General features: G+C 42.8%; 1 protein-coding gene across 1 annotated transcript in view; it reads right to left on the bottom strand.

Moving 5' to 3' along the window:
* The window catches only part of PCSK2 (proprotein convertase subtilisin/kexin type 2), a 356,721-nt gene that overhangs the window by 52,161 nt on the left and 290,477 nt on the right, over positions 1–14,083 (bottom strand). Inside the window, exons 7-8 of the mRNA XM_037043083.1 lie at positions 13,579–13,667; positions 4,903–5,078 (exon numbers count right to left, since the gene is read on the bottom strand). Coding sequence (XP_036898978.1) covers positions 4,903–5,078; positions 13,579–13,667 — 265 coding nt within the window. The remainder of the gene's footprint in view (positions 1–4,902; positions 5,079–13,578; positions 13,668–14,083) is intronic.

The raw sequence follows: 14,083 nt of genomic DNA, 5'->3' as shown, positions 1-14,083 counted from the left end.
TTGTGAGCCAACGTTGGCTGACCCCAGTTCTGCGGCTGACTTAGTGTTTACTGTTGTTGAGAGCCTAGCCCAATTTTTACCCAAGGAGAAATTTAGTTGCTTGATACTAGTAATGAGTGTAACAATTTAAGGATCCAACTGTTACATGTCTAAATTTACTCTAATCAAACAGCTTATTTCATCAATTCTTTTACAAATCTTATAGGGCTTTGCATTCAGAGGCTTAGATTCCATACGATCTCAAAAATGGATATAGGAACAAAAGCTAAGGAATGATTTTGGAGACCATGGTTGGTGATGAGAAGGGAGGAAAAGGGGTAGTAGAAAACCTAGCCTGAAAATATCTATGTTGTTAGGTACAAACTTAGTTCTGAGCTCCCTGGAAGCCAAGGAAAAGAGCAAACACTAATGGGCTAATGAAATTGGGTAGATTCCCTAGAAGCAGAGCCAGAGGCAGGGGCTTGGGTGCTCCAGACACATTGAGGAAGAGCTCTCAGGAGAAACCTGTGTGTGAGGGAGTAAAACAGGGGAGGCAAGGAAAGGAACCTCCAAGTGATGTGGTCTTAAGTAGAGGTAAGCATTGATTGGCCTGATTCACTAGGGGTCCTGGAACGTAAATTTCATCCCAGAGTGGTCCCTGCAGAGGACAAGCAGGTTGGCTGTTTCTACCTCAGATCAGTCCAACCCTGTCCAGGAGCTTCCCTGTGGGTGTGGGCGTGGACAGAATCTTCTGGATGAGAAGGATCCCATCAGCTAGGGCAATTCTCCAGGAAAGGGGCAGCTGTGAGTCATCAACAGCAAACATAGCAGCTGGGGTGGGCCACCAAAGACTTTCACTACAGTTATAGACTTTTACATGATTTTCAGCCACCAAATTTCATTTACATATTAATTCTACAAATATTTATTGAACAGCTGGTCTACCATGTTTTCAAATCCTAGGCTATTCCTGAGGAGTAGAAAATGTGTTGAGAAGAAAATGTGTTCTTGACCTCAGAAAATGTATTTAAAAAAGTAGCCTTTACTATTACAAAAAAGACAAGAGATAACAAGTGTTGTGGAACTTGTGGAAAAATGGAAACCCTTGTGCATTGTTGGCAGGAATGCAAATTGGTACAGCCACTGTGGAAATTAGTATGGAGGTTCAAGGAGTTCATCATCACCAAGCCCTTATTATATGAAATGTTAAAGGGACTTATCTAAGAAAAAGAAGATAAAAAAATATGAACAGTGAAAGGACAGCAAACTCACAGTTACTAATAACCACACCTAAAACAAAAGCAAAGCAAGAGGACAGCTAGATCAGGAGTGGAACCATAGAAATGAAGAACACATGGAGGGTTAGTAACAGGGGAGTGGGAGGAGGAGAAGGGGGGGAGAAGATACAGAAAATAAGTATCATAGACAGTAGGTAAAAAATAGATAGGGGGGAGGGCAAGAATAGTAGGGGAAATATAGAATCTAAAGAACTTGAGACACGTGGTCATAAACTAAGGGGGGGCAGGGGGGGAGGTGTGCAGGGTGGAGAGGAATGAAGGGGGGAATAGAACAACTGTAACAGTATAATCAATAAAATATATTTTAAAAAAAGACTTCAAACTGTACACTTAAAGCGTATCAATTGTATTGTATATAAATTATGCCTTGATTAAAAATGTTTGATAAGTCAAAAAAAATTAAAACTAGAACTACTTTATGACCCAGCAATCTCACTTCTGGGTATACACAGGGTATGGCAAACATAGCTTTACAGTTGTTTGTATAGAAAACAATATAATAATTAATAAAAAATAATATAAGAATAAACTCTGTGCTTTGAGTACTCACAATTGTAAACCTACTTTTCCCCTGCCCTATATAGTCATAGGACATGAAATCAGTATCCTGAAGAGATATTTATTGCAGCATTATTTACAGTAGCCAAGACATGGAAACAGCCAAGTGTCCATTGATGCGAGAATGGATAAAGAAAATGTGTGTGTGTATATATACATACATATATATATATATTAGAATATTATTCAGCCATAAAAAGAAGAAAATCTGCCATTTGTAATAACATAGATGGAATTTGAGGGCAGTAAGTGAAATAAGTCAGAAAAAAAGAAAAGTATGGTATGATCTCACCTATGAAATCTAAAAAGCTCATAGAAACAGAGTAGAATGGCTGTAGTCAGGGGCCACAGTGGTGGGGGTGGAGGGATGGGAAGATGTTGGTCAAAGGGTATACATTTCCAGTTATACAATAAATGCATGAGTTCTGGGTATCTAATGCATGGAATAGTGACTATAGTTAAAAAATAAAAAAATATTTGGCATGTGGTAACTCTTCAAAGAAATATAAAAGAAAAAGTAATCTTCATTTTCTTTAATATTTTTACCTTTTCAGGCTACTGTTAAACATACAGTATTTTGTCCATACATGTATTTTAGTGTCATAAATGTACAAGTAATGAGTACAGACTGTGAATGTACTCATTACATTGAGTAATTTGTGATTTCTATATACAGACCGTGAATAATTTAAACATATACACAGAATGGATTCATTTTACATCTTATAATAGTGCTAGTTTATATACCTAGATATGGCTGTAGCCATTTTATCTATTTGAAATTTGTCAAAATCCAAGAAGCAAAATTTTAACAATTCCTAAAATGGATTTTCTAAAGTCCATGCTCTAAACTTCTCACACTTGTTTGTTCCCCCACTGAGGACCTAATTGCTCCTACTCTACGCACCACGGTTGCAACTTTTGGGATGCGATTCCCACATGATGGCCAATTAACGCAAGCAAACGAAAGCACAAAGAGGACATTAGTGTCAACCCCATGGCAAGTCCAATCCTTAAAAATGACCAGGTGCGGCAAAATGACTACGTATCTACATAATGTGTGTGATGTCACCAAGTGGGAGTAATTCTGAATTCGGTACATTGCAGAACATGTGAAAACACAACATTTTGGTAATTCAAGTCACAAGTGTTCCAGCTGAGGCCCAGGAATGGTGGAGCACAGACAAGCATCCCCACTGGGCCCATCTGAATTCTTGAAATACTGAGCTTCACGCCACAGAGTTTTGGGGTTGTGGTTTAACTTCCATAATGACTAAGGCAAGCATCAGCCCTGTGGGGCATTTCATAATTCCAAGCACTCATATAGTTATCTCATTTACACCTGACAATGATTCCAGGAGGAATGTATCATTATCACCAGGCAAGAAAACTGAGGCATACTGAAGTCCCATCACTTGCTCATGGACACTCAGACACTGCGTATGGCAACTGGGACCTGAACCAGGAGACTGATCCGGCAGCCTGGCTCTCTTGTCTGGGGTGGCCCCTGCCCTGAGATCTCGGAGAGGAACTTTTATGTGTCTCACTGTGCAGCCACTAACTCCAACAGTGACCCACATCTTTTTGGTTCATCTGGGATCTGCCTTGTCCTACCTCCTTGGCTCTGTCCCTGTGCTAATGTCAGGGAGCTGCTCAGGGAGCTGCGGCCGTGGAGACCCGCAGCTCAGACCTCTGTCTAGTAGCGCCCTAGGTTTACTGCCTCTGCAGCAGTGCCTGCATCTACTTCCATTTTGCATAGATGCCCCATTGTGGGTGGCTGGGCAGGGGAGGGGGTGGGGGAGGGGCGGGGGGTNATGGCCAATTAACGCAAGCAAACGAAAGCACAAAGAGGACATTAGTGTCAACCCCATGGCAAGTCCAATCCTTAAAAATGACCAGGTGCGGCAAAATGACTACGTATCTACATAATGTGTGTGATGTCACCAAGTGGGAGTAATTCTGAATTCGGTACATTGCAGAACATGTGAAAACACAACATTTTGGTAATTCAAGTCACAAGTGTTCCAGCTGAGGCCCAGGAATGGTGGAGCACAGACAAGCATCCCCACTGGGCCCATCTGAATTCTTGAAATACTGAGCTTCACGCCACAGAGTTTTGGGGTTGTGGTTTAACTTCCATAATGACTAAGGCAAGCATCAGCCCTGTGGGGCATTTCATAATTCCAAGCACTCATATAGTTATCTCATTTACACCTGACAATGATTCCAGGAGGAATGTATCATTATCACCAGGCAAGAAAACTGAGGCATACTGAAGTCCCATCACTTGCCCATGGACACTCAGACACTGCGTATGGCAACTGGGACCTGAACCAGGAGACTGATCCGGCAGCCTGGCTCTCTTGTCTGGGGTGGCCCCTGCCCTGAGATCTCGGAGAGGAACTTTTCTTTGTCTCACTGTGCAGCCACTAACTCCAACAGTGACCCACATCTTTTTGGTTCATCTGGGATCTGCCTTGTCCTACCTCCTTGGCTCTGTCCCTGTGCTAATGTCAGGGAGCTGCGGCCGTGGAGACCCGCAGCTCAGACCTCTGTCTAGTAGCGCCCTAGGTTTACTGCCTCTGCAGCAGTGCCTGCATCTACTTCCATTTTGCATAGATGCCCCATTGTGGGTAGCTGGGCAGGGGCGGGGGTGGGGGAGGGGCGGGGGGTGTGTTAGTGGTGAGGGGGAGGCAAGGTGTGTGTGTGTGTGTGTAGGGCCTTGCTGTCGTTACTTAGGCGCCCCTTCCTGCAGGCACCAGGGCAGTATAGGACCCTCCTTCTCAGGCACCAGGCCTGCGTCACTGTCTGCATCTAAAGGTCCCCCCTGCCTCCCTCCGCCACTTCCCCTTCGTCCTTCACAGGTGTCCCTTTCAAAAATCTGCACTCCTAAGCCTACTTTGGGGGGCACTTTTTGTAGAAGTTGAGCTAATGCAAAGGGTGACAGCCACACCATTGACCCCCGCCCTGCCATCACACCTTTTCCTCCTTTATCATCACCTTTTCTCCACCTCCTGTGCCCCCCATCCAGTGTTGGACCAGGGTGTGGCAAAAGGAATCACTTTACCTTGTTCACACCATCAGCCATTGCCTGTAGCGTGAGCTCTCGGGGCCCATCCACCGTCTTCCCGTTGTCTGTTGGGCCCCAGCTGGCGCTGTAGATGTCGATCAGCTGGGGCATGTGGCTGATGGAAGAGGCCTCAATGATATCTGTCATAAATGGCTGGTCCAGCATCCGGATACCTATGGACATGGGTGGCAGGTAAATACAGTGTTTTGGTCCCCAGTTCACAGGAGACAGGGGTTGGGGAGGGCTCATATCCCGGGTGCAGTTGGTGGGTCCACCATCCTGGGTGCCCAAATTGCCTTAGGGGGCCCTGCGAGATCCTGAGTTCCACTTGGGTGTAGTGTGTGGGTTACACCTTCAGAGGATCAGGGAGGAGGCACAGACTGGCCCACCCAGCCTTTTTGGATCCCACCCTCACCTTATGTAACTATTTGAACATGACTATATTCTCCTAGTAAACTTTACTAGAATTTCCAGTGGGGAGAAAATCACTTTTGCTCAAGACATTCCTGGATAAGTTTGTTCCTAAGTGGAAGGTCAGCCTTCAAGGACTAGATATTGACTGAAGCCAAGTTTCAGAGGAGAAATAAAGCTACTGTGCATGACAGTGAGGGGGAGGCAATAGATAATAGATATTTAAGGAGAAACCCCAGAGGGCAGATGGCAGATAGTGGAGGTGGGGCAGGGATAGTGTATAAGTGCAGGTTCAGGAAAAGAGAAACTTTCAGTTGCATTGTATCTGAGAAGGGACTTTGGGAAGGACAGAAAGGCTGCATAGCTTATTCTAAAATACACTAATAATGAGTACATGATACAACATCCTCCTCTTTATCCCCTATGGCATCTTTGTAAAGTTGGTATTACTCTTTGATGCCTTGTGGGAGTGACTTCTTGCCAAGCTCCTTCTTGAAAAGGAGCAGAGTCCTGCAGTCCTGGATTGTGAGTGTGTGGGAGGAAAATCTGAGCTGGGCAGAGGGACACAGAGAAGGGACCAGCCTCTGGACACCTGTGGTTCACGTAATCCCTTAAAAGCCTCTCCAGAGTTAAGTTGTCAGCAGCCAATGGGATGGACTTTTTGTCTCTCCATCACTAACCTCAAAACATTGGTGTTTGGGGCCATGTTATTCTCTGCTTGATATGCTATTTTGTGGCAAGTAGTCTAGAAGTTTAGTACACTGACTTGAGTCTTTCTGTCCATAGAAATTTTGAAATGAAGGGGTTGGGCTGCACACAGTCAAAGCTTGGATGCTGACGCTCTTTATTTGTCCCCCATGGTCAAAGGACATTATTAATAAGCATCACTATCTAACATGGTATGCAAATCAGTTTAAAGAAGGACAACTATGGTTCTCTCAGGACATGTAAAATTGACATAAAATTTTCTTCCCTCTTAAGGGTCTTTCTTTTTAACATCTCATAGCCCACACTTTGTGCTTCCATTGCATCTTCTGCCAGGGCTCACCCTCCTCCTGACTAACCTGTGTTCAGCAGACATTCCCCCAGAAGCCTTTCTGGGTCCAGCTCTCCAGGTTTTCCATTAACACCACACTTTCAGCCTTCTATTATCATGGTTTGTTTGTATGTTTCATTCACCACCAGGTAGCAAGGTCTTTGAGCACAGGGCATGTGTCTATTTTGTTCACTTCTGTGTGTCAGGGCATTAGCATGGTGCCTGGAATTTGTGTTAAGCTTGATAAATATTTATGAATAAATGAATAGTATTTTTACTTTATTTGATTGGCTTTCTCCCTAACAGAAACAAGTCCAAAAGAAGAAATAATAACAGGTCCAGATTTCCATCCTCTGCCATTAACTTATAAATCAAGTCACCATTTTTGCCAACAAATATCTCTGAGTTAACATCCTTTCTCCTGGAGGAAGCTTATCTAAAATAAGCAGGGTTTGAACTTTCTGGGAGCTAAGTTTTGTGGTTTATTTTATAAAGGATATAAAATTTAAAACTCCACCTTTTGTTTTTGGTCCATCTATATTTTGTTATTTAAAAAATTTGCTCAACAAAGGTGGCCCACATATTGTAGAATAAACTAGATAGGGAAGCTTTTTCTTGTGAGAAGTCATGCCTACTTTGTGGACAAGGAAATATCACAGAGAGGTTGGTATTCACCTTCTTGCTAGAAGAAACCTCAGAAGTGCCCAGATGACCATGACTGAACAGCTACCTTAACTGGAAGGTGAGGCAGATTTGATCCTGGCTGAAGTACGCCTGGATTGGCCCACAATCTGCCAGCCAATGGCAACACTGGATTTTGTTATATAGCCAGTGTGTGGTACATCCAGCTGTGTCCTGTACCCTCTCTCTTTGCAGCTCTTATTCCTCTGTCTCTCTCCCTCTTCATCCCCTCCCTGCCTCCCTTTGTGCTGCACAGAACATCAGAGCTGGTGTGCATTAATCTTCTGACTGTTTCAGCATCAAGAGAGACAAGGGCACCCACAGATTGGAAGCAAGACTCTCATTCACATTCAGGGGCCAGGCTCCCGACATTCTTTTAATCTTGCTACATTCTGGAGAAATGAGGCATACATTAATTGAATGAGACACAGCATTAATTTTTGCAAGTGACTGCACCATTAGCAGCCAAGATACAGGCTTAGAGTGACCCAAGGGTTTTTAGGGAGGGCCTCTCCTCTGTCTCTGGGTACTCTAGGAGCTACAGGGGGACACACAGAGAGGACATAAGAGAAGGAATAAGAATGAGAGACAGAGGCAAAGAGGGAAGACCAGGGAGCTAGGACTCAGTGTCTTCACATTTGTGAAAATGCTCTACTGGCTGATGTGATTCAAGCTGAGATGTGTACATCAAGCATCTATTCCCCTATACCCCCAACCCCGAGGCCTGATCACCAAATTAATGACCAGTGGTGGCTCTGCATCTATCTTCTATATTCTTTTAGGTTCTGAGCCTCATGTCTCTGCACAATGTGCACTGCTGCTAGCCTCTAGGGCAGCAATTTTCAACCAGTGTGCTGCAAGAATCTTAAAAACACGCAATACCCGATTATTTAGCCAGGGGCATTGACCTCTTTTCCCATAGACTGACAAATAAAAAGATGACAAAAGCCAACAACAACAACAAAATAGCCATCCACTGTAAATGCCCTGTCTTGAACTATAACTATGTAGGTCACGTAATAGAGTAGGATCTTATTGGTCACATTGCATAATAAGTTTGCATCTGATTGGTTAATTTTTGGTACTAGAAATCCAAGTATAAGTACCTGATTTTTTGAAAAGTCACTATGGAGCAAAAAGGGTAGATAATTACTGTTACTATTGTTTTTGGTAAATCAATCAAAATTATACCTATTTTTCATCAGATCAGCAAAGTGTATATATACTCATGCCATGGAATTTTAGTAATTAGTTTATATGTGCTATCAGATGGAAAAGTTTGAAAATTGCTGCTCTAGGGGATAATGGTCCAGAGGATTTGAGCCAAATCTGTTCTGCCTGTACTCCTGTTACAAAAGATGAGCTTGTACCTGACACCAGGAAACGCTACATCTGCCCACAAACCTCAGCATCTCTATTTGTCACGTTTAGTGCTAACAGGTATTAATCAGTAAGCTAAGGAGCAAATTCACACTAATTGAGGTTTTAAGAATATGAAAACGTTAATTTTTGTGCTAATGGGTGATTTTTATTGGTTTATTTTAAAACATGTAAAAAGTATGTTGACCTAAATATGTGGAAGCAGTTCATTGCTGGTTGCGAAATTCCAGGTTATTTTAACAATGGCCAACAGTGTGATTTTCAAACTCTTCAGAATCTTTGGTCAAGGGAGATTTCATCCTGAAGCTCAATATGTAAATCTGTACACTATGGCTAAAAAAGGAAGGGAGGTTAGGCCAATCCCATCTGGGCTGGCTGAACCCTGGGTCTGTGTTGAGAAGCTCTATGGAATCCCAGGGATGATGCTGTAGAGTCCACGCTCAAGTGCTCTCTGCCCCAGTTACTCTCTGCCACTTGGCTTTGTTTTGTCTCTACCAGCAATGATTATCCGATATTATTGTGCGTGTGTGTTTACTCATTGTCTGAGTCTTCTCTTAGTCTGTCAGCTGCGTAGGTGTCTTGTCTGCAGGCTCACTGCTGTATTCTACCACGCACACCAGGACTGGGCTCAAGGTAGACACCCAAGACTGAGGTCCAGATCTAGTTGGAACTGCTAATCTGAGTGGAATAAAGGAACAGAGGTAAGGTGGTGCTGGTGGAAAAGAAAATACTTTGGCTTTCTAGATAGAAACTGCATCAGCTTTGGGTCCTTAGAACACTATGCCATTAATCTCTCAACTCCTATCATGCACCCATTCTTCCATTCAACAATAAATATCTACTACTTAAAATGGGTTTCTTCATTGGCCCTTTCTTCTCTGTATTCTGTCCTTGCTTTCTGCTGTTCAGGAAGTAGGGTTTGAACACCGACTATGTGCAGACCTTGTGCTAATTCTGAGGGGTGAGAGAAAACAAACACAGCTCCTGTCCTCGTGGAGACTGTCATCTGCCTGAGGAGAAAGGTATTTATATATGTGATAATGTACAATAATAAGAATGTATGGTATCCAAAAGTAGTTATTGTTGGTTGGGAAAATTCAGGCTTTCTCAAGTGTAGATGAGGAAGGTAGTTTGGGAGGTGATGGTGGAGAAAACAGTGGGGACCTGAGAGCTGAAGGGTGAAAAGGTGAGCTGGTATAGTGTAGGAGTGAAGTATTCCAGGCAGAGAGAAAAGCGTATACAAAGAGTCAGTAGTAGAAAAAGTGTGGCTAACACTTTCTAGTTTACAGCTGCTAGGAGGCTTTATTTAAATTATATGTACCCAGGGACTAACCATGTATGAATGGAACTTAATATCAATGGAGATGACACCACAAATCAAAGAGACAGGTTGGATTATTAAATAGTGGAAACACTGACTCCCTATTTGGGAAAAAATAAAACTGGACTCCCAGTTAGCACACTGTACAAAGGTGGAATCCAGTTGGACTAATGATCTCATGTAAAAGTTTGGGAGAAGATATTTGCATTGATTAAAACTGAGCAGGGTCCTGGTTGGTGTAGCTCAGCGGATTGAGCATGGGCCTGCGAACCAGACGATTCCCAGTCAGGGCACGTGCCTGGGTTGCAGGCCAGTTCCCAGCGGGGGACGCATGAGAGGCAACCATTCGTTGTTATTTCTCTCCCTCTTTTCTTCTCTTCCCCTCTAAAGATAAATGAATAAAATCTTTAAAATGATTTATTAAAAAAATGAGTAGGGACTAATGTCTAGGACATACCTTGAATGCTTGCAAATCAATAAGAGAAAGACAGGATCCTCAATGGGGAAATGAGCAGGACTTATTTGGTAATCTCATCTCTGTTTCCTTTCTATTTATGGACTAAGATTCTACCGCACTATAATCTTAGTCTTTTCTTGAAGAGATGATAAAGAGATACCCAGACACTGGAGCGACATTGCTGCCAGTGCCTCCCCAACCGGTAACTGAACACCTTGATGGGGCCAGAGGCTAGCAAGATCTTAGTAGGCCACCAGGTGGCACTCCACACATCTCCAACTCAGAAAGGAAAGATTTTCTGGAAGGGTGTGCTCTTTTAGTATGAAAAACAGCCAACTTTTGTAATTGCCAAGCAAAATGAACAAAATGTTCTCCCTAAATATATAAGGTGGAGGAATCTGAAATTCTGCTTTTGTTGGGATATTGAGCAATGCTTCAGTGCTTCCTCATGACGAATTCCCTTTAGCTCTTCGGGGGAAGCCTAGAGAACACTGGATGTCCTAAGCTAAAGAACACAGGACAGGGTATAGAGCTTCCAGCCCTTGAGCACCATGAGTTAGAGGCAGCATGAATGGTTACAGAGGAGCAAAGCTGGGGCTTAGAAAGTGGAAAGGGGAGAAAGGTAGCTGCTTGGCTAAAATCTTTGTGTGGCTGGGCATGCCTCCCACCAACTCTGGTCTTGGTTTTTGGAAAGTTTCATAGGGCACGGGTTGCATCTTTGAGATACCAGGCTGCACTCACCTGCCTGTGGGATGAGGGTTAGTCAGCAGCCGAGGCAGAGGCTGTTGTACTCTGCCTGGATCTGCTGCCCTCATCTGAATATTTCCCTGGGGCTGTGCTCTCTGCCTTAGGAGTTCTCAGCTCACTGATGGCAGGCTGGGTAGGCAAGGGCGTTCATGTCTCAGGAGCTTTCCCTACCAATGAGGGACAGCCTCCTTACCTTGGGGGCAGTAATTTGAGGGGGTATTCTCATAGTCAGTAAGGTCTCCAGTTGTCTATGGGAGCAACCAGCTCACCTACACACTGTTGCTTCCTTCCATTTGCTACCTTTCCTTCTCTCTGGCTTCCTGGGGTCATCTTCCAAATAAACTCCTTGCGCCTGTAGGTAAGCAAAATTTGCTATCCCAAAACGTGTCTCTCTGGAGTGAGGATTATTTTATTTTTTATTTTATTTTTTTAAAGATTGTATTCATTTATTTATCTTTAGAGGGGAAGGAGAGAGGGAGAGAAACATCAATGTATGGTTGCCTTTCATGCGTCCCCTGCTGGGAGTTGGCCTGCAGGGAACCGGCCTGCAACCCAGGCATGTGTCCTGACTGGGAATTAAACCGCAATCCTCTGGTTCGCAGGCCCCCGCTCAGTCCACTAAGCTACACCAGCCAGGGCAGGATTACTTTATTTTTAAGAAACAAAGGACTCAAGAAGAACCTTTGACCTTCCCTCTTATTATCTAAAAGAATTTAGATAGAGCGCCTGTTCCTGGAAGGGAGTTATCCTCATAGATAACTATAGTGTATGTGAACTAGTTATGGCAGGACCTAGTGATCAGAGTTGGTCTGTCTCCCACTGTGTCTGCGTGGCCCAGCAAACATCTGTTTACCAAACATTCACCTTTCCACTTCCTTGTGTATTGCCTTCCTCCCCTTCAAAGTCCCCAAATACTACCCCTTTCTCCTTAGCTCAGGATGGCATATGAGCCTCAACTGCCCTATCTGTTCTTGGGCCCCATATTCTTATGGAACTCCTATACACATGTACATAGTTAAATTTGATTATTTTCTCTTGTTAATCTGTGTCATGTCAATTTTATTCTTAGACTAGCCAGATGAACCTAGAAGGGTAGAGGAAAATTTCTTCCTCCCTTATATACCTCAGTTTTTGTCTCTGGCTTTGCTTTAGGAAGTTCAAATGAAGAGAACAGGATAACTATGTACCTTTGAAAAGCAGCTCAGATGTTTTCAGAGTTCAGATAATAGAAAAAAATAGAAGAAGCAGATGAGGAACTACAATAAACCTCCGAAACAATTCAACCTGCTCTAACTCTTAATTTTTGCAGGCAGTAGTTTTAAGAATCCCTTGTTCAAAAAAATGAGTTACTTTGGGTGCACAGAGCCTTCAAAACTAATTTGAAGACAGTCTCTGTGAATGAGAAATTCAGGTTTGACTTTTTCAATTGCCTCCAGTTCTGTCTTTTGAATAGAGAACATACCTTCCCTCAGCTACCACCCGAGGTACAAACCTAGCTTATAAAATATTAATTGGGTGATATTCTTTCCCTGAACTCATAATGGCTTCTGACATTTTAATGCTGGCATTTTGGATGCACACAAAGTAAAGAGAACTGAAAGTGGAAGGACAAAGCCTCCTCTATTTACATTGCAAACCTTCCTGATGTATTCTTTTGTGAAATTCAGCACCTAGCTCAGGCAAGCTTCTTAGCGGTGTTGAAAGAGGTTGATGGTAGGTTTGTATAAGATGCGTTTGCTTTATTTAGGTTCCTAGAAATGCAAGTGTCAGCACAAAGTATGTTTATGGTTCCATTAAATCACCAGGAAAAATATCAAGGCAGTTGTAAACAAGGAGAAATAAGGTTGGGTGAGTCAGCCTAAGTAAATTAAGAACCAATTTGATGCTAAACTCAGAATTAGCCAGGAGTCACTCCATTCTCCAGCATCTTCTTGAAAGATTATGAACCCTGCTCTTCCATCCTCTTTCTCTCCTTCTCTTTTTTGGGATGGGCACAAGTTTGGGTTTCTAAATTTCTAGTGTCTTGCCACTCTCATTTCCAAAGCCTCTGTAAAGATGATATTGTTGAATATCCCTCTTGTGGAACTTAGTAAAAAAGTTCTAGGTAGAATATATTTCCTTAAAGATGAGATGCATTGTACAAAACACAATGAACACGAAACCATTTTGAAGATTCTGAGCATGTTATAACAATTCATACACATGTCCTCATTGTCTACAGTCTTTGAGTCTTACTGAAATGTTTTTGATATTGCCATGAAAGAGTATGGAAAAATAATTCCATTTATATAAAGTTTAAAAACTGGCAATAAACAAAGTCTGCTGTTAGAAATCAAGATTGTCTTTATTCTTATGTGTAACTGGGAGGGGACACAAGGAAGGCTTTTTGGGGGCTGGTAATGTTTTGTTTTTTGGCCAGTTTGTAAACATTAATTGAGCTATATGTTTGTGATCTGTGCACTTTTCTGTATGTTATGCTTACATAAAATTCAAAAGTTTTTAAATATTGTCATACAGGTTAAAATAAAAATATTTTTTCACTCTTGTTAAATCTATGAGTCCCAGATCTCTTGTGGCAATGGGAGTTTTTGCCAGGCCCTGGCCAGCCCGGAACCTGCTGTTTGGCAGGGTAAAGCTTACCTGCAACCTTGGAGTTGTATGCCACTCCGACCCCACAGATATTGTTGTTGGCTGCAGCAGAAACTTCCCCTGCACATCGGGTCCCATGGCTGTGGAGACAAATAAAGGCAAGTTAGATACAGTTTCAAAAGACTCTGGAGGAGGTTCCTTAAGTTCTATCAGCTAGAAGCAATTTGGTTCTTTTCAATGGCTCAGTTAGCCTGAAGCCAGCACTGGCCCACCTGATTTTCCATCTGTGTATCCCAGTGTCCTTTGTCTTTCTCCTCCCCCTCCAGCTGCCTTCTTGACCTTGGTTTATTTCTACCAAAAGATGCTTCCTGGAACATTTCAACCTTGAAATTTGATCTTTACTTTAAAATTTAAAGTATTTTCCTGCACAAAACGCATTTACAGGTCTCTGGTGAAAAAGAAGTGCTATATAAAACAGGTTTGTACTGGTTGAAAGAGTTCTGAATTTTTTTGAAGCACTAGAATTGTGGGCTGGTGCTTAATTTCAAGGCTGGCC

The sequence above is a fragment of the Sturnira hondurensis genome, unplaced genomic scaffold (assembly GCF_014824575.4).
Source record: "Sturnira hondurensis isolate 20B ecotype Veracruz unplaced genomic scaffold, ASM1482457v3 Scaffold0003874, whole genome shotgun sequence".
In the NCBI taxonomy this organism is placed as follows: Eukaryota; Metazoa; Chordata; class Mammalia; order Chiroptera; family Phyllostomidae; genus Sturnira; species Sturnira hondurensis.
The sequence above is the reverse complement of the archived record's forward strand: the minus strand, read 5'-3'. Positions and strand labels throughout refer to the sequence as shown.